At 40.6% G+C, this 27,313-nt stretch overlaps 3 protein-coding genes across 6 annotated transcripts in view; 2 read left to right on the forward strand and 1 right to left on the reverse strand.

Annotated features, from left to right (window-relative positions):
* The window catches only part of slc5a8l (solute carrier family 5 member 8, like), a 27,543-nt gene extending 21,995 nt beyond the window's left edge, over positions 1-5,548 (reverse strand). Inside the window, exons 1-3 of the mRNA XM_061884990.1 lie at positions 3,961-5,548; positions 394-459; positions 178-229 (exon numbers count right to left, since the gene is read on the reverse strand). Coding sequence (XP_061740974.1) covers positions 178-229; positions 394-459; positions 3,961-4,314 — 472 coding nt within the window. The 5' untranslated portion in view covers positions 4,315-5,548. The remainder of the gene's footprint in view (positions 1-177; positions 230-393; positions 460-3,960) is intronic.
* The window catches only part of tshba (thyroid stimulating hormone subunit beta a), a 14,335-nt gene extending 4,438 nt beyond the window's left edge, over positions 1-9,897 (forward strand). For both annotated transcript variants that reach the window (XM_061885087.1, XM_061885094.1), the window contains 2 exons: positions 5,558-5,748; positions 8,723-9,897. In XM_061885087.1, the coding sequence (XP_061741071.1) occupies positions 5,558-5,748; positions 8,723-8,995 (464 nt within the window). In that variant the 3' untranslated portion in view covers positions 8,996-9,897. The remainder of the gene's footprint in view (positions 1-5,557; positions 5,749-8,722) is intronic.
* Positions 9,898-15,795: 5,898 nt separating this feature from the next.
* Positions 15,796-26,138, forward strand: slc25a55a (solute carrier family 25 member 55a). Of its 3 annotated transcripts, none has more exons than XM_061885065.1 (10): positions 15,796-15,937; positions 16,447-16,507; positions 16,607-16,732; positions 17,744-17,799; positions 21,148-21,238; positions 23,804-23,922; positions 24,629-24,824; positions 24,893-25,047; positions 25,111-25,186; positions 25,268-26,138. In XM_061885065.1, the coding sequence occupies exons 2-10, from the start codon at positions 16,488-16,490 to the stop codon at positions 25,407-25,409; spliced, it is 981 nt and encodes a 326-aa protein (XP_061741049.1). In that variant the 5' UTR covers positions 15,796-15,937; positions 16,447-16,487; the 3' UTR covers positions 25,410-26,138. The 3 variants fall into 3 exon arrangements, with proteins under 3 accessions (XP_061741049.1, XP_061741055.1, XP_061741060.1); XM_061885071.1 differs by having other exon boundaries at positions 15,799-15,937; positions 16,398-16,507; XM_061885076.1 differs by lacking the exons at positions 15,796-15,937; positions 16,447-16,507 and adding an exon at positions 18,444-18,515 and having other exon boundaries at positions 16,640-16,732.
* The last annotated feature ends 1,175 nt before the right edge of the window (positions 26,139-27,313 follow it).

The following is a 27,313-nucleotide window of genomic DNA, read 5'->3' on the forward strand; positions in this document are numbered from 1 at the left end:
CTCTCAACCGCCTAACAGCACTTCTTGCTTTTCTGCGTGCACCTACCCTGGTATTTGATTCCAGATATGGACTTCACCTCACCTTGGTTTTGTTGAGAGGTTCTAGCCTTGTTTTACTGAGAGAAGGCATCATTGGGACATGTAAACGCTTGACACAGTTGTTCTTTGTTGACTTACTCTGATTCAGTGCCAGGGCAGGAGCGTAAATGACCAGACCAGTGTACAGGGCCTAATAAGAGAGTTGCCATTAGTTGATTGGATGATGCTTGCTATTCACATTCACACAAGATGTCCTTTTCCATAAAGCAAGAGGGGAACTGACAGATGTTGTTTGCTGTGTTTTTTTTCCAGTTTTACTCCACATTCTCACAGAAGTAGTTTTAGGTCACCAACCGTCTGCACAATGTACATTGAAGTCCCTAATACTCGAATGGGCCGGCTGAAACGCAACTCCAGGTACTAGAAAAGATAAAACATTATACAGCATTTTAATTGAGCCGTCCACGTGATTTGTTTTTCATTTCATTTATCAGCTTTGTTGTGATATTGAGGGATCCCAGATGTCCTCTATTTAATGTAATGCTGCTATTCTTGTAGCCCAGTGATTCTTAAAGGGAAACATTATCACAATTTCAAAAGGGTTAAAACCAATAAAAATCAGTTCCCAGTGGCTTATTTTATTTTTTGAAGTTTTTTTCAAAATTTTCCCCGTCCCGGAATATCCCTAAAAAAAGCTTTAAAGTGCCTTTTTTTCGTTCTCTCGAAGCCACTGTTAATTTTCCTGTGACATCATACAGTGCTGCCAATACAAAAAAACAATGGCGGATACCACAGCAAGATATAGCGACATTAGCTCGGATTCAGACTCGAATTTCAGCGGCTTAAGCGATTCAACAGATTACGCATGTATTGAAACGGATGGTTGGAGTATGGAGGCAGATAGCAAAAACGAAACTGAAGAAGAAACTGAAGCTATTGAGCGAATAGCTATTGATGCTATTCAGCCATGTCTGCATTAGCATCGCTGGTAAAATGTGCAGACCAACGATCGGAAGTTTTGCATCTTGTGACACTGGATCAACTTAAATCCGTCAATTGGTAAGTGTTTGTTTGGCATTAAATGTGGGTGGATGGAAACGCTGGATGTAAATATAGTTTCAAATGTGCATACAGCTAGCCTAAATAGCATGTTAGCATCGATTAGCTGGCAGTCATGCCGCGACCAAATATGTCTGATTAGCACATAAGTCAATAACATCAACAAAACTCACCTTTGTGATTTTGTTGACTTTATCGTTGGGAATGCATCTGCAGGTTATCCATACAGTACACCTCTGTGCCATGTCTGCCTTAGCACTGCCGGTAAAATGTGCAGACACTTCGGCACATTCGATGGGGGTCTGGTGGCAGATTTCTTTGACTTTATCGTTGGAAATGCATCTGCTTTGAGTGTCGCAGGATATCCACACAATCTTGCCATCTCTGTAGTAGCATAGCTTTTGTCGGTAAAGTGTGCGGAACAAATGACTGACCATTTCGTCGGCTTTACCCAAACCCTGGTATTTTGAACAAATTTCGTCCAATTTCTTGCCACTTTCGCATCTTTGGGCAACTTGAATCCCTCCCTGTTAGTGTTGTTACACCCTCCGACAACACACCAACGAGGCATGATGTCTCCAAGGTTCCAGAAAATAGTCGAAAAAACAGAAAATAACAGAGCTGAGAGCCGGTGTTTGTAATGTGTTTGAGAAAAAGAAAATGGCGGCTGTATTACCTAGGTGACGTCACGTTCTGACATCATTGCGCCGAGAGTGCTAAACAGAAAGGCGTTTAATTCGCCAAAATTCACCCATTTAGAGTTTGGAAATCGGTATAAAAAATAAATGGTCTTTTTTCTGCAACATCAGGGTATATATTGACGCTTACATAGGTCTGGTGATAATGTTCCCGTTTAAACTTCCGTGAAGGGCCTTTCATTATACGGCTCTTTTTTAGGTACAGGTATGGGAGAGTACTTGTAACTACATCTTTGATACCATACTAATGTGTGTTGTGTACCAGATAAATAGAGTGCACACAAGCTAATAAGTCTGTTAAGATGCTAAAGTTGCTACACGAAAATGACTTCTTCGCCTCTTTTCCCCGCAAATGGAAACTTCAGGAGTGCGCGACCAGAGCAAACATCATGATGACAGTGCGGCAATATTTCAAAGTGGAGTAGCTAACGAGTCGCACGGCAAAATGAAAACTTTGCCATGTTGTATCTCTGTATCAAGGGGTGGGACGATACAAGCATCTTTAAGGAAGCACTTGAAAGGCCGCCTTGCAGACGCACACAATGAAGTTACCCTGACAGATTCATGCCAAGTTTACACGAGAATCCCAACATTTGTGATAAAGTAAAGGAATGTATTGTATTGTACGATCAAGCGAGTGAAGAATGTGATATTTCACCGCTGGCCTCCTTGTAAATACACTATATTGCCAGAAGTATTTGGCCATTTGCTTTGACTCACATATGAACATGAAGTGCCATCCCATTCCTAACCCAATATGATGTGGGTGCATCTTTTGCAGCTGTTATAGCTTCAACTCTTCTGGGAAGACTGTCCACAAGGTTGCCGAGTGTGTTTATAGGAATTGTCCACCATTATTTCAAAAGCGCATTGGTGAGGTCACACTGATAATGGTGGAGAAGGCCTGGCTCTCAGTCTCAGTTCTAATTCATCCCAAAGGTGTTCTATCGGGTTTGGGTCAGGACTCTGTGCAGGCCAGTCAAGTTCAACCACACCAAACTCTGTCATCCATGTCTTTATGGACCTTGCTTTGTGCACTTGTGCACAATCATGTTGGAAGAGGAAGGGACCCACTCCAAACTGTTCCCACAAGGTTGGGAGTATGGAATTGTCCAAAATGTTTTAGTACCGTGTAGCATTGAAATGTATTTTCACTGGAACTAAGGGGCCAAGCCCAACTCCTGAAAAACAGCCCCACACCATAATTCCTCCTCCACAAAATATTACACTCTGCAAAATGCAGTCCAAAATGTAGCGTTCTCCTGGCAACTTCCAAACCCAGACTGGTCCATTAGATTGCCAGATGGAAAAGCGTGATTCATTAGTCCAGAAAAGGCGTCTCCACTGCTCTAGAGTCCAGTGGCGACATGCTTTACACCACTGCATCCCACACTTGCATGGGACTTGGTGATGTACGACTTAGATACAGCTGATCGGCCATGGAAACCCATTCCATGAAGCTCTCTGCGTACTGTACGTGGGCTAATTGGTAGGTCACATGAAGTTTGGAGCTCTGTAGCAACTGACTATGCAGAAAATCTTTGCACTATGCTGACCCTCGCTGTCAGTTTACTTGCTGTTGTTCCCAAACTCTTTACTTTTATTATAATAAAGCCGACAGTTGACTTTGGAATATTTAGGAGCGAGGAAATTTCACGACTGGATTTGTTGCACAGGTGGCGTCCTATGACAGTTCCACGCTGGAAATCACTGAAAGCGGACCATTCTTTCACAAAAGTTTGTAGCAACAGTCTCCATGCCCAAGTGCTTGATTTTATACACCTGTGCCCGAGCCAAGTGATTAGGACACCTGGTTCTCATCGTTTGGAAGAGTGGCAAAATACTTTTGGCAAAATATTGTACTTGAGCCAAACAACCTTATAAGACTGTAAGCCAACTGGTCTCTACAAAATGTCAAGGCTTTTTGCTTCACTACAAGACATTTGGAGCAGTTTAATCAGTGATGATCTTAACGGCAAATTGGGTCGTGTTTTTCTACACATGTAGCATAGGACTTCCAAAGCATCTTAAAAATTGACAAATATCTTCAACCCCAAAAGGGCCCTTTTGACCCCAAGTTGATATTTTTCAATTGTTTTTCACCTCGCTGGGATCCCTGAATATTGTAAAACAGTATTACGGAAGTTGATCCACGGTCTCTTACCTCATAGGCACTGGTGATCTCCAGTCTGTAGAAAAGGGGCACAAAGATCTCGGCAGTGAGGGTGGACATTATGGCGTAGGAGAAGCCAAACAGCCAGAAGGATGCCCCAAACATGTACGCCTCGGCAGGTGTGCCGATGACTGTGATGCCAGACATGAAGCTGGCCGTTAAAGACATGGCCACCGGTACCGCCGTCATCTGCCGCCCGCCCAGAAGGAACTCTTCGGAGCTGGTCTCCTTGCGGCCTCGGATGGCTTGAAAGAGGCCGATGCCTGCTGCTCCCAGAATTGTCCCGGCAAACACCACATAGTCCCACACGGAGAAGGTGGCCACTGGACCACCTGTGCCAACCATGGTTGGTTCAGACGAGAAGGTGCTGTGTGTCGTTTTACTTGAGGCAGCAGTCTTGTAGAATAGTCCAGTGAAACAACAGCTAAACTAAATCTCCATGTGGTTTACAGTGGCCAACACTGTTCACCCTTACAACAGAAGCCGAGTCCGTCTGAAGTGCTCGAAAGACAATAAAGTTCATATCCGTTTGTTAATAATCCATCAAGGACACCTGAGTTTCAGCCAGCATTGTAAAAAGCTGTTGTCAATGTTCTGATACAGCAGCTTGAAAGTCAGACGTTTCCTGGAGTGGTCAATGAACAGCTTCAGTGTGCTCTCGACCTGCCGCTTATCTCAGAAGGCAGGACAGGTTTATACAACTGGATCATCACATCAATATCACTCCTACTCATGTTAAAGTCTCCAATGATGGAGACTTTCTTTGCACATGACAGGGAAATATGACAGGAAACCGTGTTTATCAGGAGGACCTTTGGGTTGGCGTGTAATGTTTGTCAAGGGCAGAGATTTGATTGGTGATTGATTTTTCACGGACATAATGAGGAGAATCTCAATTGTTATTGTTTGTTGGTGTAAAATCTACTTTACTGTACATGTCTGTCCATCTTCATTGCACAAAAATCTACCACAACACTTTCCTGTGTTGGTATTTGAGCAGGACAACAACAGACCATTCAAAACAAGAATGTGTGGTTGTGGGGAAAACCAATTCTACATTATCTTAGTGGACAAAAGTTTGACTATCCTGGACAATCATTAAACTAACTCCAATACAGAAGGTATCCAGTAGCTCCATTGACTTTAAAACACTGGCTGATATTAGTTAGAATGGAATTGAGTTTGTGAGTGTGTATTCTCTTTGCAACGCTGTGATCTTTACTCACATTTGTAAGATGATGTTATATGAAGACAACAGTTAATGTTTACACACATGAGAGACATGAGCACAGTAAAAAAGGCTTTCATATTCGAGAGACTCCAAGCAAAAACAAGGCTTATGGGAGGTTTGAACATGCATGAACTCTTAGAGGCGAATAATCACTCATTCATGACATCAGTCTAATGGTCTCCTCTATTTTCAGATTGGAGATAAGAGATAATTATTCCTGATGTGTAGACTATATATGTGCAGGAGGCGGCTCAGGCACAGCATCACCACTTCCACCTATCTCGAGTCGCTGATGCAGAAGAGAGCACATAAATGAGAAAAGTTATCTTGTGACTTTCTTGATTTTTTCTTTGCTAGGTCTGAAAGTGACTTGGAGCCTGCTGAAGATGAAGACTGCAGCGTTCACCTGCGGCCTCCTCCTCCTCATCTTCAACCCAGTAGCACCAACCTGCATGCCCACAGATTTCACTTTGTACGTGGAGAAGCCAGAGTGTGACTTCTGTGTGGCCATCAACACCACCATCTGTGTGGGCTTCTGCTACTCCAGGGTATGTACCCTACTCTGAGTGACAATATAATCCAGGGTATGTACCCTACTCACCATGATGCTATTTCACTCACTCTTTCTGCTAAAGACTTTCACTTCACCAAAATGTTAGTATATTCATCATTTAAATACAAATAGTCATATCTGAAGCTGGAAGATCAGTTGTTCCTATGACACAGCTCGTATCTGTTAATCTGTTTTTATTTACTTTGCTCTCTGCACCGCTCAGTTTATTACTTAATTTTATATGTCTCTGCATCCTGTCATTGATTCTACATGCAGCCTTGCCCTTGCATCCTGCGGTAACTCAACCAAATCATGATCATATAACGATGATATTATTATAGTTTATAGTCCTAGCTAAAACCAATCCAATGTATGTGACTATATGCCAGCTAAGCTATCGATTGGTGTTTGTAAGTTTGTGATACAGGTGACAAATTAAGTGGTTTAATATAAAAAACAAAAACGAAACATAGCTCTTTAGTAATAAGTGTTTTTTTTTTATAAAATGCTATAACAACTCTGCAGTACTAGTAGTTATGCCAAATATTGCAACATTTTTTTTTACATTTTACAGTGTAAATAACTCATGTCACAACATATCTATCAGTGGCTTACAGTAGTACACGTGGAGGAATATTTGTTTCTTCTCAAATTTAGTGGGTGCAGATTATAAAGTGGTGCGTTCTATCGTTGGGAAGATACAGTTGGTCTCGGGCGCAGTTGGGTGTTCCAACAGGATAATGACCCCAAACACACGTCAAAAGTGGTAAAGAAATGGCTAAATCAGGCTAGAATGAAGGTTTTAGAACGGCCTTACCAAAGTCCTGATTTAAAGGTGTGGACAATACTGAAGAAACAAGTCCATGTCAGAAAAGCAACACATTTAGCTGAACTGCACCACTTTTGTGGTCAAAAATTCAAGCAGAAGCTTGTGAATGGCTACCAAAAGCGCCTTATTGCAGTAAAACTTGCCAAGGGACATGTAAGCAAATATTAACATTGATGTATGTATACTTTTGACCCAGCACATTTGCTCACATTTTCAGTAGAGCCATAATCAATTCATATAAGAAACAAACTTCATTAATGTTTTTTGTGACCAACAAGTATGTGCTCCAATCACAACATCACAAAAAAATAAGAATCAACTCAAGGGACGGCGTGGTGCAGTGGAAGAGTGGCCGTGCGCAACCTGAGGGTCCCTGGTTCAAATCCCACCTAGTACCAACCTCGTCACGTCCGTTGTGTCCTGAGCAAGACACTTCACCCTTGCTTTTGATGGGTGCTGGTTGGCGCCTTGAATGGCAGCTCCCTCCATCAGTGTGTGAATGTGTGTGTGAATGGGTAAATGTGGAAGTAGTGTCAAAGCGCTTTGAGTACCTTGAAGGTAGAAAAGCGCTATACAAGTACAACCCATTTACCATTTAAGACAGCCATGACATTGTTTTTTACAATTGTATGTACACCTTTGATCATGACTGTGTGTGTGTGTGTATATACTGTATATATATATATATATATATATATATTTATATATATATATATATATGTATCTATATATAAGTGTATATATACATTTTTCGTGTATGTATATATATATATATATATATATCAATCAATCAATCAATCAACCAATCAATGTTTATTTACATAGCCCTAAATCACATGTGTCTCAAAGGGCTGCACAAACCACAATGACATCTTCGGTAGAGCCCACATAAGGGGAAGGAAAAACTCACCCCAGTGGGACGTCGGTGACAGTGACAATGATGACTATGAGAAACCTTGGAGAGGTTCGCACATGTAGGCAACCCCCCCATCTCCCCCCCCCCCCCCCCCATCCCCCAGGGGACCTAAAAAAATGTATGTCGAGCGGGTCTAACATGATATTGTGAAAGTCCAATCCAAAGTGGATCCAATATAGTAGCGAGAGTCCCGTCCAAAGTGGAGCCAGCAGGAAACCACCCCAAGTGGAGGCAGATCAGCAGCGTAGAGATGTCCCCAGCCGATACACAGGCGAGCGGTCCATCCTGGGTCCAGACTCTGGACAGTCAGTACTTCATCCACAAGGGAGAGGGGGACAGAGGATAAAAAGAAAAGAAACGGCAGATCAATTGGTCTAAAAGGGGGGTCTATTTAAAGGCTAGAGTATACAAATGAGTTTTAAGATGAGTCTTAAATGCTTCTACTGAGGTAGCATCTCGAACTGTTACCGGGAGGGCATCTGGGAATCACTAATAGGCTGGAGTCCTTTAAACCAGATTTCTCGCCGAGAAATATGGTACAATACAATCGGCAAGATAGGCTGGAGTTAGACCGTGTAGTATTTTATATGTACAGTAAGTAGTAAAACTTTACTAATACCCTCCTCCATTCACATCCCTTCTCCCCGGATTGTAAATAACCTAATGTAAATAATAAAATGTACTTCTAATGTATTTACTTGCCCTTATGCTATCTGAACTCAGTGTGTTCTCTGCTCGCTGTACATATCCTACTAAGTAAGACCTACACTGTTTCAATGTCCATTTCTCTGTTGATGCAATTGTTGATGACTGAAGTACTGATATCAACCAAAGCTCCTCATCCCACCCCCCGGATTGTAAATAATGTAAATAATTCAATGTATATACTATGATGATTAACCTGTGTGATGACTGTATTATGCTGATAGTATATATTTGTACCATGAATTGATTAACGTGGACCCCGGTTTAAAAAACTTGAAAAACTTATTCGGGTGTTACCATTTAGTTGTCAATTGTACGGAATATGTACTGTACTGTGCAATCTACTAATAAAAGTATCAATCAAAAAAAACATCTTAAGTGCACAGGAAGCCAGTGCAGGTGAGCCAGTATAGGTGTAATATGATTAAACTTTCTTGTTCTTGTCAAAAGTCTAGTTTCAGCAAATGAAAGTGTTCCATGTTCTTTTTCCACGTAAAGAGCTGCTGTGTATCTTTACAGGACAGCAATATGCGGGACATATTTGGCTCACGCTTCCTCATCCAGAGAGGCTGCACCTACCAGAGGGTGGAGTACCGTACGGCCCAGCTCCCCGGATGTCCTCTCCCCATCAACGCTGCCTTCACCTACCCGGTGGCCCTCAGCTGCCACTGTGGAGCGTGTCGCACTGACAGCGACCAGTGCGCCCACAGGGCCGGTGGGGGCGGGGCTAGATGCTCTAAGGCGGTCAGACACATGTTTACTGACACTGACAGTCTAATGCTCCCTCTTTGACTCTTTTGTTGACACGCTCTACACCCCATGTGACTCATTCAACTCACTAAGTCGCTCTCAGACTCAATTAAAGTCACTTAGTAGCTCTCAGACTAAGCCCTGCTCTTCTGTTTCCTACTTGAACACTGGACATTGTCATATTGTTGACTTGGTTCACTGCCAGTCAATCATTGTCAAGGAGCACCAATATTATTGTCTTTTACGTCTAAGTCTAAGCTATGACAGGAATTTCACACTCAAAAATTAACACTGTTCTCAACCAATGCTCAGTCATCTTACTCTTGATTTGAATCATATTCACTAGCCATACTTACACTTTACCACCTGGTCCAATGATATGAAAGCATGTGTTCATCATGAAGATTACTATTTAACACATTAACCTTAGGCTTAGGTTAGGCTGATTACAAAATAAATACTGCATAAAAAGGGACTTGAGAAAATAAGTATGTAGGGCTAAAATGTATAAACTAAATTATTATCAAATATGTTTCCTGACTAGACTGTCAATAGAATTACAGTGGAAATGAAATACACCTTTATCACTTTAGTCATATTTTTTGCACTGAAGATGCTTCTCTATGACTTTTGAGATTGTCATTACTGCCACAATTGGTAGAAAAGTGTATTACAACTGAGTACGGGCCACAGCTGAAAAACATATTTTTAGGGGGCACAGGTTTGGTGGCCATGGATGAAGTGCTTTGCCGTCCAGAGTCGGGACCCGGGGTGGACCGCTCGCTCGCCTGAGCATTGGTTGAGAACATTTCTGCGCTACCCGTCTCCGCTCGGGGTGGTCTCCTGCTGGCCCCACCATGGACTGTACTCTCACTGTTATGTCTGGTCAGCTATGGAATGGACTTTCACAATATTATGTTAGACCCACTCGACGTCCATTGCATCCGGTCTCCCCTAGAGAAGGGGGGGGGGGTTAGGGGTCACCCAAATCTGCGGTCCTCTCCAAGGTTTCTAATAGTCATCCACATTGACGTCCCACTGGGTTGTGAGTTTTTCCTTGCCCTTTTGTGGGCTCTGAACCGAGGAGGTTGTTGTGGCTTGTGCAGCCCTTTGAGGCACTTGTGATTTAGGGCTATATAAATAAACATTGATTGATTGATTGATATTGGGGACGGCCCTATGGTTACGAAACACTGAGCTAGAACATATACCAGTAGACTTTGGTGTAGATCCATCCTGGACTGGTCACCTGTCAATCACAGGAGAGACAAGCAAGTGTCATTGACAACCACTTGTGTACAATGAACTTGTGCCTGGGCCCCAACACGGTCCCCACTGGCTGAGAGTTGTTTACAGAGTGCTAGCTAATGAGCTAAAAGGCATGGGTGCCAATCTTTTATACAGCACAGCTCCTGGGGTGTGTGACTGACACAACGTATTATTGCACAGCCACACTAGTTGGCATCATTTACGCTCACCAACCCGGAACATCACTCCCATGTGGGTCATGGCACCGTCGTGTCCAGCCCCAAACCCTGCCGGGGCCCCAACATGCGTGTCAAGGAGTTAACCTGAATGTAGAAGACCAGCCAGGTACAGGTGACAAGATGCATGCACACAGGAGATACTGAAGACCTTATCACATCTGCTCATTGATACACCTTTACTTTGAGCGGCTCTAAGGTTACACTGAGGTGTTGTCACCAGTGGGCCATGGGGCGGTGGAGTATATTAATAGACAGGAGAATGCATGATGCACATTGTCGTGTCAGTGAGACATCATGGGATGCCCTAAATTCCCCTCTTTCTTCTTCCCGGTAAGTATATTTATAAAGGACCTAACTCCTGATGCCAGCCCAGCTCTTTAGGTTTGTTGTGTCAACTTGTCCTTAAAAACAATATATTAGAAAGTGATTCTCTACTGGGACTCCTCATTGTTGACAGAAGAATCCATACTCAAGCAGGGATGTGCAACTAAGTTGTTTCAGGGGCCACTTCACTCTTAGTCCTATTTTGTATACACTACAGTGGACATGCTCTGTTTATTTTGTCTGACTTTCAGGAGCCATCTGTTGCTACTTGGAAGCAGGTCAAAGATCATCTGGGTGACATCTCCTCTGGTCTTCTAGGAATCTGCTGAGAAAATGTGAGTGTCATGTTTCTATGACTGATCTCTCGGGCCGGCAGTAGAATAACGAACTACAGAAGTTGAACAAATGAAAAGTAAAGAATGAAGCTCTAACTACACATTGGTCACTTAAAAAGATATCACACACAAAAAGTAATGGACTACAGTTATGTCAAACACACCTTCCAATCGCAGTTTGCTGGTGCAATCCCTGGGGACCTGAGTCGTCCGCAATGAGAGACAACGTCCTAGGCACCGAGCTAAAGGCTGTGGCTGTATAGCACTGGGTCTTAAAGGGGAACTGCACTCTTTAGGAATGTCGCCAATCATTCACAATGTTTATGTGAGACAAGAACATGTTGACCTTTTGTATGCATTCTAAGTCGTAAATAAACTAGCAAATGTCAGCTAACAATGCATCGTCACATCATTGTCTATTCCGCATAAAGAGCGCTCCAATGTTTCATATACATGCTGTAAGTATAACTACGTACAGTAAGTAAGTAACGTTCATAATAACATGCGGTATTTACATATTTGGATCATTTTGGGCATAGAGCAACATATTAATTTCACACACGCATCACAACGTTTGTGTTCCCTTCAACATCAACAAGACTACTAAATATGGCAGACTTGATGAGACAAAAAAAAGACTTCTTTGGGACGAATGATGATCCAGAAACTTCTATTTCTGAGCCCGAACATCAGGAGGATGATCTACAAGTGTTAATGTATAAGCTGAGTGATGAGCAGACCCAGCAAAGTTCTAAACAACATATACAAACAATCAACATAATACAACAGTCACTTACTGTACAATGTCTGCTCTCAGTGGTATAAAGACTAATGGGTTGTTTATATTTTCCCCTTTACATGAACAATTATTCATCTTCTTCCAGGTAAAACGTAAATAAAACGTGAAACAAGCGTTTTTTTTTGTGTGTTTTTCTCGGCATCTGCGAGTCATGCAACTAAAATAATGTTATTTGATAAGAGTAAAAGAGTAAGTCAAACAAAACATCTTTTGGGTGTGTAAAAATAGTTCATAAAATGAGCTCTAGATGTCGTATAAAAAGGATGATTTTACTAATTGACAACAGGAAGTAAACATTCGTTAGTAGTTACTATGAAGTGTAAAAGGGGTAGGATTAAATAAGATTTGCTTCTTTCTACTCCTTTTCGGACTTGTAAAGAGAAATGAAAATTATGTGATGTCATATGTTGAAATTGTATACATATTCCAAATAAACCTCAACCAACCAAACAAATGATATGTAAAAGTTGACCAACTTATCAGTTTATTTCTACTACCTTCAAGTATAGAAGTGAGACGCTTGATTTCAAATCTAGAAATAACTTTTACCAACTCAGAGGCCATGCATCGGCTCACCGTGAATATGAATTGATTAACGTGAACCCCGACTCAAACAAGTTGAACAACTTATTCTGGTGTTACCATTTAGTGGTCAATTGTACGGAATATGTACTGAACTGTGCAATCTACTAATAAAAGTTTCAATCAATCAATCAATCAATCAATCATCTAAGTCAATAGCTGCAGTAACTAGGTTCCTCTGTAATCACGGCGCCGCAAAAAGTAGTTCCTCAACACTAACGCTTATAATAGAAATGTTGCAAATTTTTGGTTAATATTCAGGTCATGAGATGGAAATGGAGTTTTGTTGGCGCTTAGTTGATGTCTTTTCAGAATACTTTATGGGCGCGACAGATTCCTGCCATTATCTGTATTGTTGGCCACCTCCTACTTGCCATATTGTATGAGTCAGAATAGAAAAAAAACATACGTACTCTTGTCTTACATAGGGATTGTGAATGATTGGCACATTTCCAAAAAAAAACTACAGGCTGTTTAAGTTTACTAATGAATACATGGTCCATTAGCAAGCTTTTGATCGATTGATTGATTGAAACTTTTATTAGTAGATCGCACAGTACAGTACATATTCCGTACAATTGACCACTAAATGGTAACACCCCAATAAGTTTTTCAACTTGTTTAAGTCGGGGTCCACGTTAATCAATTCATGGTACAAATATATACTATCACTATAATACAGCCATCACACAAGTTAATCATCATAGTATATACATTGAATTATTTACATTATTTACAATCCGGGGGGTGGGATGAGGAGCTTTGGTTGATGTCAGTACTTTAGTCATCAACAATTTCATCAACAGAGAAATGGAGATTGAAACAGTGTAGGTCTTACTTAGTAGGATATGTACAGCAAGCAGAGAATATAGTGAGTTAAGATAGCATAAGAACAAGTATATACATTAGAAATAAATTTGATTATATACAAACCCTGTTTCCATGAGTTGGGAAATTGTGTTAGATGTAAATATAAACGGAATACAATGATTTAGTTGAATATGCTACAAAGACAACATATTTCATGTTCAAACTGATAAACATTATTTTTTTTGCAAATAATCATTAACTTTAGAATATGATGCCAGCAACACATGACACAGAAGTTGGGAAAGGTGGCAATAAATACTGATAAAGTTGAGGAATGCTCATCAAACACTTATATAGAACATCCCAGAGGTGTGCAGGCTAATTGGGAACAGTTGGGTGCCATGATTGGGTACAAAAGCAGCTTACCTGAAATTCTTAGTAATTCACAAACAAGGATGTGGTGAGGGTCACCACTTTGTAAGCAGATTGTCGAATAGCTTTAGAACAACATTTTTCAACGAGCTTTTGCAAATAATTTAGGGATACTACCATTTACGGTCCGTAAAATCATCAAAATGTTCAGAGAATCTGGAGAAGTCACTGCACGTAAGCGATGATATTCTGGACTTTTGATCCCTCAGGCGGTATTGCATCAAAAACCGACATCAGTGTGTAAAAGATATCACCACATGGGCTCAGGAAGACTTCATAAAAGTAACTACAGTTGGTCACTACATTTGTAAGTGCAAGTTAAAACTCTACTATGCAAAACCAAACCCATTTATCAACAATATCCTGAAACGCCGCCGGCTTGGCTGGGCCCGAGCTCAGCTAAGATGGACTGATGCAAAGTGGTAAGGTGTTCTGTGGTCTGACGAGTCCACATTTCAAATTATATTTGGAAAACAGGGGACGTGGTGTCCTCCAGAACAAATAGGAAAATAACCATTCGGATTGTTATAGGCACAAAGTTCAAAAGCCAGCATCTGTGATGGTATGGGGGTGTATTAGTGCCCAAGGCATGGGTAACTTACACATCTGTGAAGGCATCATTAATGCTGAAAGGTCCATACAGGTTTTGGAACAACATATGTTGTCATCTAAGCAACGATATCATGGATATCATGGACGCCCCTGCTTATTTCAGCAAGACAAGACAAGTGTTACAACAGCGTGGCTTCGTAAAAAAAGAGTGCGGGTACTTTCCTGGCCCGCCTGCAGTCCAGACCTGTCTCCCATCGAAAATGTGTGGCGCATTATGAAGAGTAAAATACGACAGCGGAGACCCCAGACTGTTGAACGACTGAAGCTCTACATAAAACAAGAATGGGAAAGAATTCCACTTTAAAGTTTCAACAATTAGTTTCCTCAGTCCCCAAACGTTTATTGAGTGTTGTTAAAAGAAAAGGTGATGTAACACAGTGGTGAACATGTCCTTTCCCAACTACTTTGGCACGTGTTGCAGCCACGAAATTCTAAGTTAATTATTATTTGCAAAAAAAAAAAAAAGTTTATGAGTTTGAACATCAAATATCTTGTCTTTGTAGTGCATTCAATCAAATATGGGATGAAAAGGATTTGCAAATCATTGTATTCCGATTATATTTACATCTAAAATAAATTGGAAACGGGGGTTTGTACATTAGGTTATTTACAATCCGGGGAGATGAGATGTGAATGGAGGAGGGTATATTAGTAAAGGGTTGAAGTTGCCTGGAGGTGTTGTTTTAGAGCGGTTTTGAAGGGGGATAGAGATGCACATACTTTTACACACGGTTGGGAGTGTATTCCACATTGATGTGGCATAGAAAGAGAAAACGTCAAAGGTCAGTGCAACTTCCTGCATACAACAGGAGCACTTTGCTCAAAACTTGTTTGTCCACCAAGGTTTGAACTGAACTTAAGGGCAAGGAATGTATCATTTCTGAGCTGGATTTGGCCCCTTGGCCGCCAGTTACTAATGAAAGTGTGTTGTCATGGTGCTGGATGCACATAGCACTGTGTCTATTGGATGTGACACCTTCTTACCAATAAACTGCACATTGATTACATTTACCAAGCATACTGCATTGCATTCAAAGTCAAGCTTTAGGGTATAAGAAAGTTCCAACAGGACCCGACCTGTCCTGACATGGTGCAGCCCCCAGGCACACCGTAGCATTTATTCACTATTTCATGCATTTTATGGACATTTTTAACCTTTCAACAGGAAAACAGAATAAACTGTGGTGATAGGAACATATATTCTGTATGTAACACAACAATATTTCTATCAAAATATGTAATCATTGCAGCTCACATGTTACACAAGCTATTCTACACGCGGGAGTTCGTTTCTTTGCAAGCTTTTTTCTTGCACACCCCTTTCTCCCAAGCCAGTCGTTCATTGGCGGAACACTTTGAGCGATAGGTCAACAGCCCAATGACAACGGAAGCTTAAGACAGCCAATCAATGCCTAGTGTGGAAGCTTCCGCCGCTCTGATTGGTGACTTTGTGGTGAAAAGGGCGGACTTATTTCTTTAAGTATCAATGGAAATTTCCATTGTGTTCCAGAATTTAAGAAGAAGAACAAGAGGATTAAGCAGTTGACAAACTTATCTCAACGCCAACCAACTATCACACAAAAAGATCAACACAGTATTTAAGGTGAGTGTTTTTCCCATACGTGTGCCTTTTATTGAATAACGTAGCGCCTTGAGGGTGTTTTCGTCACGTCTCTATGAGGCTCACCGTCTTTACTCATTCATGCAATGTTAACTAATTAAATACATTTTCTTTTAAAAAACTTCCTCCATATTAGTGATTGTACATTAGTAGCATCCTTGCTGTTATCTTTCTAAGTAAGATCGGTCATGTCCTTCTGTTATTTGTGTTAAAAGTGATCGCTTCTGCACGATGTGTTGTTAACTACGCTGCCAATCGCACAAGGGCTTATCATCCGGTTTTAACTTTGTCGTAAACTACTAATTAATGTGTCCTCCATCAAAAGTAACGTTGTGCGACTCGTGTCCATTTATGGTATTCCGGAATGCGACGCCCACCTGTTGTAACGTGGTGACGTCACTAAATGATATAAGCCTTCCTGTGTTTCATGTCTCTTGAGAAGATCCGTGCAGTGCTGTGACCTAAAGCGACTTTTAACTCTGATCCTCCAGGACTTGTCCACTGCTTCCAGATAAATCCACTCCCAATCATCATGTCTCAGCAGCACATCAGGTATGTATATAGCCTTTAGCTCCAGGTTCTGCTAGGATCTTCTTTTGGAACAGTTTTCTTTGAAAGCGTGCCCCTCACCGAGGCTTTTGCTCCTCACAGCCTCCCTGCCAAGCTCATTAACGGCGGCATTGCCGGTATTGTGGGGGTGACTTGTGTCTTCCCCATCGACCTGGCCAAGACCAGGTTACAGAACCAGAGGCAAGGTCAGCAGGTCTACAAGAGCATGTGAGTATACAGTCTTTAAATTCCATCGCACCCACACAGGGCCCCACTTTTCAATGCAGCCTTAGTCTGGCTAATCCAGTGTGGAAAGAAGTGACCATGTGATGGGGGCACATTCCTGGAATACTTTGGATTGATTTAACACCTGCCTGACATAACTATTGTAGCTGATTATGCATCATACCAGGGCTGTCACACAGGAGGGGCCACTTAGGAATAAAATGTACAACAGCCTCCTTACACAATTTGCAGATTTTTTTTTTTTTAACCAAAAGAATGATGGCTAACTTGCTTTGAAATCTAAGTCAACTTGACAAGCAAATATTAATGTATTTATTTCTGATAGCTGGAAATAATCTGGTTGCATGTACAGATATTATTCTAAAATATACGCAGTATTGAGCACGTTTTCAATATGTATTAATTGCCAAACATTTTTTTTTTTTAAACTAATCAACATTAAACCACTATTATTAATGATGATGGTAATATTATTCATACTAGTGATTTTATACATTTTTGGTTTTCCTTTTTTTGTATTAAGAGGTTTTTCCATCTTTAGTATCGTAAAGCTGGGGTGGCTCTATTGTCATTTATTTTAACATTTTGTGATTTTTGTAAATACAATTTAAAAGGAAAAAAAGTATATATATTTTTAAAAACACTTTTTTAAGCCAAAAAATGGTGTACAAAGCTGTATATTAGCAGTCAAGAGGAGCTAGAAAATATATATGAAGAATTATGTTGAATTGAGAATCCATTCTGAATTGAATTGTCATCCCAAGAATCAACAGTCTCTCCAAAGATTCTAATATTCAGTATGTTTTTCTGTGAATTTGAAAAGAACAAATCTTTTTAGGCAAAACTTATATCTATATATATTAGTGGCACACCTTGAGTTTGACAACTCTGCCTTCTCTTAAAGAGTCACAACTTGAAAAACCATGATCCAGTTGTACTCAACTCAACTTTCAGTGACTCTGTTGTCTCTTCCTTACGGTCTTTTTGTTGTAGGATGGACTGCCTTGTCAAGACAGTTCGATCAGACGGCTACTTTGGCATGTACAGAGGTAAGATGTCTACACACACACTATGTGATAGCACTAGATAGAACTGGTAAGAAGACATTATTAAGAGAGAACATGACTGGGATAGTGATATTACAGTGGACACTTCAAAGTCAATCAGTCCAAACAAAGTTAAACTGGAGTTATCAAACTACATCGTTGTCGTTGTGGTTTGTGCAGCCCTTTGAGACACTTGTGATTTACGGCTATATAAATAAACATTGATTGATTGATTGACCTTGAGTAACAGACGAGTGATGTTTGACTGTTTAATATTGTTGTCATACATTTATAAAGAAAAGCTAACCATTAATAAATTAAACTACAAAGAAAACCACCTTCAGAGCAATAGTGTATCGTAATTCACCAGAAAATGTGTATTTACACTGCTTGGATTAACTCCTGCAGACAGACCGTCATTTTAATTTCTTTTTTTCTTTGGTCAAAATGGAAGAATGTTGAGGCATATTTTATGTTTGACTTTGGAAGATCCACTGTAGTAGGAAGGCATTAATGTCAGTTTACTGTATGATGATTACCAATCTGTCATTTGAGTGGACCTAGTGGTCCATTGAGGCCCTTAATGATGTTGGGTCTCTGCTTGTGTGAGGAATGCTCTGTTTGCATCTGTCTTCTTCATATTACAGACCTGGTCCCCCTGGGATGGTATTGAAGGCTAGCCGATAAGGCGCAGCCACGCTGGAGGCAAATCATTAATGGTTCTTACTATATTGCTCTTATCCAACTATAGGCAACATATGTTGTTTTGCCATCAAAGTGTCTTTATGTCATCAATCTTCTTTCTGCTCCTTTCCTTCACCACTGTGACCTGTCTTTGTAAGCTTTGGTTCAACTTGCAAACTCGCTAAGAACCTTTTCCAAGTTTGTCCAAAGCCTGCACGCACTGACTAGTCAACTCTGTCTTCTCTCAGGCTGGACTTAAAGATATTTCATTAATCACCATATTGTGTGGACTGTATAGCCACAACCTCTAAACTTTAGAAGAAAACATAGTTTTCTATAAGCTGCAGGTATTCACTTTGTGAACTGAGGTATTTACACAGAAATGTTTATTTACGTACCTTCATTGTTTCCAAATGGTGTCTGTAAGACGGCAGTAAAACAAAAAATAAGTCATGGACCCACTATTTCTAATGAATATGAAGCAAGGACAGCAGTCGGGACTTAAACCTCCTAAGTGTTCCAAAAAAAAACAATAGCACACTTAAGCCTTTACAATAAGATCCCAGTACGTTACTTCCTCTCTGACTGAGCTAACAAAATTGTCTTAGAATGTGGTGTGCGGATCGATACCAGATATTTATGCTCTCGACACTTTATACTTTAGTTCAGGGGTGCCCTAACTTCTTCCACCAAGGGCCGCACTGTTAAAAGCCAAAGAATGTGAGGGCCATATTGAAATGTTGAATTACAAAAAATGCTAAAAGCAGATTGTTTCAGGTTTGTATTATGATTACATGATTATTAGTTGGAACGTTTCAGCCTAGGGTTAACCCATAACCTAGTGTCAAAAATTCAGTATTAATGTTCAGTTACATATTTAACAATGTTTATGGTTGTAATTTTTCAAATTGATTATTTATAAGTTTGTATTAAATGTTTTGATTAACTAACTAAATGTTTATATTTTAAGTGTTTTTTTTTAATATGTATTCTGAGCACTTAATATTTCAAACCAGGGGTTTGAAAACTTTTTTAGTTTTTAAACAAATAGTAGGTGTATTTATATCCTGTCGGTGATACCAGTCTGCATTTGAAAAATAAAATGAGTGATGTTACAGCCTTACATATTTACAGAAATGATACTTAAATGTCATTTAATGACTACTCAGTGGCCTAGTGGTTAGAGTGTCCGCCCTGAGATCGGTAGGTTGGGAGTTCAAACCCCGGCCGAGTCATACCTAACACTAAAAATGGGACCCATTACCTCCCCGCTTGGCACTCAGCATTAAGGGTTGGAATTGGGGGTTAAGTAACCACAAATGATTCCTGAACGTGGGACCCCTGCTGCCCACTGCTCCCCTCATCTCCCAGGGGGTGAATCAGAGATACTTTAGTCATCCCCGAGGGGAAATTAAAATTTTCAGAACAATCCCATTCAAGATCAGACAAACATTACAGGGAGACAGAACAGGATCGCTGACGGGTCTGCCAACTTCCGGCGCCCCTTTACAAAAAGGTGAGATACAGGTAAACAAGTAGATAGATAGATAGCTAGTACTTTATTGATTCCTTCAGGTGAGTTCCTTCAGGAAAATTAAAATTCCAGCAACAGTGTACAGAGTTGAGATCAATTTAAAAAAGAGTAAAAAGTAAATAATGGGGGTTTAAAAGGAAAAAAAATAGAGAAATATTACAAAAAGAATAAAAACAATGGGAATAACAATATAACAGTAAAATAAGAATATAACAAGACAAAGTAGGCAGTAGTGACCATGTTATGAAAACGTATTGCACTGTTAATGTTTTGAATCCCCTGTCATCCTTGTACCCCCCACCCCCCGTCCCAGAGAGGAGTTGTACAGTCTAATGTGTGGGACAAAGGAGTTCTTGAGTCTATTAGTCCTGCACTTGGGATGAAGCAGTCTAGCACTGAACAGGCTCCTCTAGCTACTGATAACGCTATGCAGAGGGTGACTGGCATCATCCAGGATGCTTACTAGTTTGTCAACAGTCCTCTTCTCTGCCACCGTCACCAGTGAATCCAGTTTCATTCCGATTGTAGAACCGGACCGCCTGATCAGTTTCTCAGTAGGGGGAATAGAAGAAAAAAATAAAAGACTAAAAATAAAATAATCTAAGCCTCGGCCCCGGTAGAGGGGGTCCAGACTGAGGCCAAGAGAAAAAACAACTCATAGCCATAGTAGACATCCTCTGACAACGTCATAGAAAACAAAGGACATTCAAGAACAAGGGGATGGGTCAAATGCAGAGGACAAATTTCGCCACACCTAGTGTGTGTGTGACAATCATTGGTACTTTAACTGAACTTTAATTTTTAGTTACAATTTCTTTTTTTCAAAATTACCCTTTTGGAGTTTGAATACAGTGTAGTTGGAATGTAAAGTGTAAGAAAAAGGAGATATGCAGCTGAAAGAAAGAAGCATGATGTCCAGCCCTGTTCACTAACATCTTTTATTCTCCTGTCTTTCACCATGTTGGTTGTTCATGTTTGCATCAGTGTCTGTCTCCTCCTTTTCTAAATACTCTTGTCTTTCTACTCAATGTTTGATTCTCTTCACATTGGACATATTAGTACAGTCATAATGGTGGGCAATGTTTGTTTTGTTGGAACTCCCAAATGATTCTCTGCCTTTCGTCCTTCCCCAGGTGCCGCTGTCAACCTGACACTGGTGACTCCCGAGAAGGCCATTAAGTTGGCTGCAAATGACTTCTTTCGCCACCACTTTGCAAAAAATGGGTAAGATTTTTCTGGCGTCCGCTTTAGCTGTCCTACATAGGACCTAGTGCAAGGATCTGGTGCCATTTGCTGGTTTTAGACCGAATGTATGTCTTTTCCAATTCAAAATCTGATAAAACGCATACTGGACTACCGTTTTTTTTTTTTTTTCCCAGACTATAAGCCGCACTTAAAAATCTTTTAATACCACAAAAGTGGACAGTGCTGTCCCACACGCCATCAGACTGTACAACCCCTCTCTGGTGGAGCGGGAAATACTAGGGTGACAGGGGATGCAAAATAATAATACTAAAATAATACGCAACAAAAAACAGTGCAGAACATTTTCATAACATGGTCACCACTGCCTAGTTTCTCTTGTTATATTCTTATTTTATTCTTGTAATATTTTTTTTACATGTATATCCCAATTTTTTTACTTTTCGTTCACAATTTTGTACACGGCTGCTGGAATTTAAATGTTCCCGAGGAAAGTCTCCTGAAAAAATCCAAGTACTGACAATCTTATAGCTCTGTGCGCCTTATGCATGTATTTTATGTGCTTGTGCTTAACGACCTCCAAGCAATGTTATTTGCTACATGGTGTAATAAGTGTGACCAGTGAACTGCAGGTTGACGCCTGTTCAATAAATTAAGCTAGCAAGTACTTTAAAGCAGGCAACACCGACACTTTGGTGTTTCAATGAGATTATAGAACATTACACACGGTGTTCGAAACTCAACATGTTTTTGTAGCACTTTAGTAAGGTACGAAGACTCACTGCTTGATGGATTGTGGGAGCATTACGTCTACCATAGTCAGACGTACTGTGCTTCAACATACATTATTATTATGGTGTGTATAAGGTCCCGAAATGACACCTAAAAGGAGACATATTGTCTGATGGTGTGTAGAACATCATCCATGCAACATTTGGAGCAGAGAAGCACACGTTGTGTAGACCAGTGATTCTCAAATGGGGGTACTTGAAGGTATGCCAAGAGGTACGTGAGATTTTTAAAAATAGCAACAATTCAAAAATCCTTTATAAATATATTTATTGAATAAAACTTCAAAACAATATGAATGTAAGTTCATAAACTGTGGAAATAAAATACAACAATGCAATATTCAGTGTTGACAGCTAGATTTTTTTTTGTGGACATGTTCCATAAATATTGATTACGAAGATTTATTTTTTTGTGAAGAAAAGTTTAGAATTAAGTTCATGACTCCAGATGGATCTTTATTACAATCCCGAAAGAGGGCACTTTAAGTTAATGATTACTTCTGTGTAGAAATCTTTATTTATAATTGAATCACTTGTTTATTTTTCAACAAGTTTTTAGTCATTTTTACATCTTTTTTTTCCAAATAGTTCAAGAAAGACCACTACAAATGAGCAATATTTTGCACTGTTATGCAATTTAATAAATCAGAAACTGATGACATAGTGCTGTATCTTACTTCTTTATCTCTTTTTTTCCAACCAAAAATGCTTTGCTCTGATTAGGGGGTACTTTAATTAAAAAAAAATGCTCACGGGGTGTACATCACTGAAAAAAGGTTGAGAACCACTGTTGTGGACCCCAAGAGCATCTTGACATGTAGAAACAACATGACACCATTTAATGTACTTTTGTATGAAAATAATAGTTTTTTAATACAATACAAAAAATGTGTTAACTGCTGGTCTCTTAGTTAGCTAAGCATCCGGCTAGCTTACTTATTTGCTCTTGAGCCACAATCTTGTTAATCATCTGGATGATGACAATCCCACAACCTTGTTATTCATCATCTCATGTGGATAATGACAATCCCACATCCTTGTTAGTAAGCATCATATGTGGATGATCACAGTCCCACAACCTTGTTATTAATCATCATATGTGGATAATGACAATCCCACAACCTTTTTATTAATCATATGTGGATGATGACAATCCCACAACCTTGTTATTAATCATCCTATGTGGATGATGACAATCCCACGACCTTGTTATTAATCATCATATGTGGATGATGACAATCCCACAACCTTATTAATCATCACATGTGGATGATGACAATCCCACAACCTTATTAAGCATATGTGGATGATGACAATCCCACAACCTTGCTATTAATCGTGTGGATGATGACAATCCCTCAACCTTGCTATTAATATGTGGATGATGACAACGCCACAACCGTGTTATTTATCAAATGTGGATGATGACAATCCCAACACCTAATTGGTAGAAGCCAGCCAGAAGGGCTAGTTTCATGTCAACAGAGGTCACAACACAGGAAGTAGACTACCTGAGGAAGCGGGGCTACAGGGGAGAGTTACCAAATAGGAAGTCAGACACTTGCATTACATGTGAGTGTCAAAGGTTGGGAGGTGAAAAGACATGTAAATTCAAATATAAAGTCACAATTGCAGCAAATGCAGTCTTCTTTTTCAACATTATTTAAGAGTTTGTGTTGATAAAAATGTTCCTGTTTGTCCTGAAAAGGCTCACATGGTAGTTATCAATGTAATCAAGTGAAATGTCTTGAATACAAATGTGTACTCGTGTATTAATAACTATATCATGTTGCAGCCAGGGCTTGACTGTCTTCAAAGAAATGCTGGCTGGCTGTGGTGCAGGCATGTGTCAGGTCATTGTCACCACACCCATGGAGATGCTGAAGATCCAGCTGCAGGATGCTGGCAGACTTGGTGAGAAAACCTAACAATGATGCAAACTATATGTTTGAAAAATATGATCACCTGTATTAATCATTGCCTTTTTAGAATACGGTCATGTTGGTGTCATCTACCAGGATGATGTCTGTATACCCCTAATCAGTCTTTGCACCATTATGCCTAAAATAATTCTCACCATTATTTTGATTCAATTTGAAATCACGATTAATAACACAAGCGTTAATTTGAAAACACAACAATTTTTGCACCACCATTACACAACTTTAAATAATAAAGGATATAAATTAGTAATGAATACTCAAGTAAAATAATGTTAGTAATAGCAATAAAGTTAAATAACAGCAACTTTTTGAAACCTTTGTTTTGTAAATGCCGTCAGACCGGAGTGTCGCACAGCGCTGTTTTTGTTGAGGGAGGAAGTCTGTGGGTGTTGTGGAGACGACTTGAGGTCTGTTTGGGGAAAAATAAAGAAGTTCTCAAGTTGTGACTGCGGTTTGTACATTGATGTTACATCCATGGTGTCGTTCACAACAGACGACGTGTTGTGTGTGTATGATTGTTTGGATATTATTACATCCATGATGTCGTTCACAACAGATGAGATGTATTTGTATGTTACCAAGTTATAGTGAAAATGTGATTAATTGTCCGGTCTACACCAGCAGAGTTTTTCTTGCCCAGCATGCATGTTGAAAGTGTGTTTGTGTTCTCTTCTCAGCGGCCCAACAACAAAAGCCCATTATGGCATCTCCCACCAAGTTGGTGGCCCCCACCACTCTGCTTAGCCGGTCCTACAACTCCTGCACCGCAGCCACGCCTCCGCGGGCCGTGTCGGCCACGCAGATAGCCAAGGAGCTCTTCCAGACTCAGGGCATCCAGGGCCTCTACAAAGGCCTGGGGGCAACACTGATGAGGTACCTACTTGTCTCCCCACCAAACATCTACCCTGTCTTCACATCTAAAGCATGCTCCTTCTTCTCAGGGACGTCCCCTTCTCCGTTATCTACTTCCCCTTGTTTGCTAACCTCAACAAACTGGGCCAACCAGGTCCACAGGAGTCCTCGCCCTTCTACTGGGCCTTCTTCTCAGGCTGTGTGGCAGGTTCTGCCGCTGCTGTGGCTGTCAACCCCTGTGATGGTGAGTCTCAGGTCTAACACCCAAGTGCTGAGTCCTCATCCTCCTCATACTCTCTGCTTCCAGTGGTGAAGACCAGACTGCAGTCGCTGACCAAGGGCTCCACCGAGGAGACTTACAGCGGAGTAGTTGACTGTGTGAGGTGAGACACTCGTACCTCAAGATCACCTGGTAGTTCAAGTAGAGAACGTCTTGATGATTTAGTCATACTTTGTGTCCACAGTCAAATCCTGCGCAAGGAGGGGGCGTCGGCCTTCTTGAAGGGTGCTGCCTGCCGGGCCCTGGTCATCGCCCCGCTCTTTGGGATTGCCCAGGTCATGTACTTGGTGGGTGTTGGAGAATACATCCTGGACAAGTGTCCATGAGACCAAGTCCTCCTGAGAGCACAGAAGAGAGCCGCAAGTGGCAGCTTCCTACTTTCAGTTGACCTCCCAGAAGAAAGAAGACAATGGTGACTGAAGTCAGGTGGCCATGGTCCACATTTGCACGGGAAACCTGTGGCAGCCTTACTCGCTCCACTGACACTCTTAGTCCTCTTTGCTCCTCTGATGATGGCCAAGGAACTAGGAGCCACCAGAAGTTATTTCCTGTCAGAATATTCCACTTGTGTAGTTTGTGTTGTTGTCTTACAGATTTCGGTGAAGATCTTACTGTGTGAAGGACCTTCCTCCTCAATGTTTACGTGAGACATCAATGTTTACGTAACACCATGCTGCTGCCAAATCAATTGTGAATTCTCAAAGATGCATCATGCACATTGTGTGTTACATTGTGTCTTTATCAATGTGTGTTATATTGTCTCATTACATTATGTGTTTTTTGAATGTGTGTTTCATTATGTATATTTCATTGTGTGTGTTATATTGTCTCATTACATTATGTGTTTTTTGAATGTGTGTTTCATTATGTATATTTCATTGTGTGTGTTACATTACACATTTTGGAAATTGTTACATTGTATTGAATGAATATGTCCACATCATCAGGTCCATTTTTCATGCACATTGTCATGCAGGAACAATGTCTTTGTGAAATATGACTGAAACTATTTTTGTACTGTTTATGAAGGTATACATAAATCATGCAATACACTGCTCTCTGTGTTAGTGAATTTATTGGATATCAACATACTTGCCAACCCTCCCGGAATTTCCGGGAGATTCCTGAAATTCAGCGCCTCTCCCGAAAACCTCCCAGAAGAAAACATACTTGCCAACCCTCCCGGAATTTCCGGGAGATTCCCGAAATTCAGCGCCTCTCCCGAAAACCTCCCGGAAGAAATTTTCTCCGGAAATTCAGCGGAACTGGAGGCCACGCCCCCTCCAGCTCCTTGCGGACCTGAGTGGGGACAGCCTGCTTTCACGTCCGCTTTCCCACTATATAAACAGCTTACTTGCCCAATCACGCTACAACATACGGATTTGAATTAAAAAAACACAAGGAGACAAGCAGAAGAACGAGGAAGTTACAGCCATGGCGACGGTCTGTAATAGAGTGATTCTGTTGTCTGTTGCCATCTCCTGGTGAATATTGGCTATTGGGTTATGGGGTTGCTTTTTGATTTGCCAACGATTTATGTGGTGTTGGGCACCTGACGGCAAGTGAGGGAGTCTGTTCTGAAGCCCAGTAAAGAGACATAAGTTCATCACCTCGCCTGGTTATTGACTCCAGCCCAATATATTACACCGTCGACGAGAAAAATGAAGAAATAAATGGCAGAACAAAGGTTACTCAAATAGTGAAAAGTAAGTTGTTTTTTTTTTAGTAACCAGCAAGCACAGTACAGTTAGTAGAACTGTGTTTTTATTACTGTGTATTTGATAGGTGCCGTCTGAAATTCAACTATTTATTTTGTTTATAAATATAATAAAATAAATATGTATAGTTAGAATTCACTGAAAGTCAAGTATTTCATACATATATTTATATATATGAAATACTCAAGTTGGTGAATTGTAGATGTAAATATACTCCTCCCCTATTAACCACGCCGCCCGCCCCACATCCGTCCACGCCCCCCGGCCTCCACTCCCCACCTCCCGAAATCAGAGGTCTCAAGTTTGGCAAGTATGGATATCAATCACAGTGCTACTTAAATTCCTGTATCAAAATGTTTTTTTCTGGACAATCACTCTGCGCATAAAATGTGTTTCTACAACATATAATATAATATATATGTACATATGTGTGTGTGTGTGTGTGTGTGTGTGTGTGTGTGTGTGTGAATATAAATGTTCTGTCCAGCCACAAATCATATTGTAGTTTTTTG

Source organism: Nerophis ophidion, linkage group LG02 (genome assembly GCF_033978795.1).
Source record: "Nerophis ophidion isolate RoL-2023_Sa linkage group LG02, RoL_Noph_v1.0, whole genome shotgun sequence".
Taxonomy (NCBI): Eukaryota; Metazoa; Chordata; class Actinopteri; order Syngnathiformes; family Syngnathidae; genus Nerophis; species Nerophis ophidion.

Excerpts from the sequence above, each read along its gene's own strand:
- slc25a55a (XM_061885065.1), top strand. The coding sequence starts at position 16,488 with ATGTCTCAGCAGCACATCAG. Across the intron at positions 16,508-16,606 it reads ATGTCTCAGCAGCACATCAG|CCTCCCTGCCAAGCTCATTA; the intron begins GTATGTATATAG and ends TGCTCCTCACAG. Across the intron at positions 25,048-25,110 it reads GGCTGTCAACCCCTGTGATG|TGGTGAAGACCAGACTGCAG; the intron begins GTGAGTCTCAGG and ends CTCTGCTTCCAG.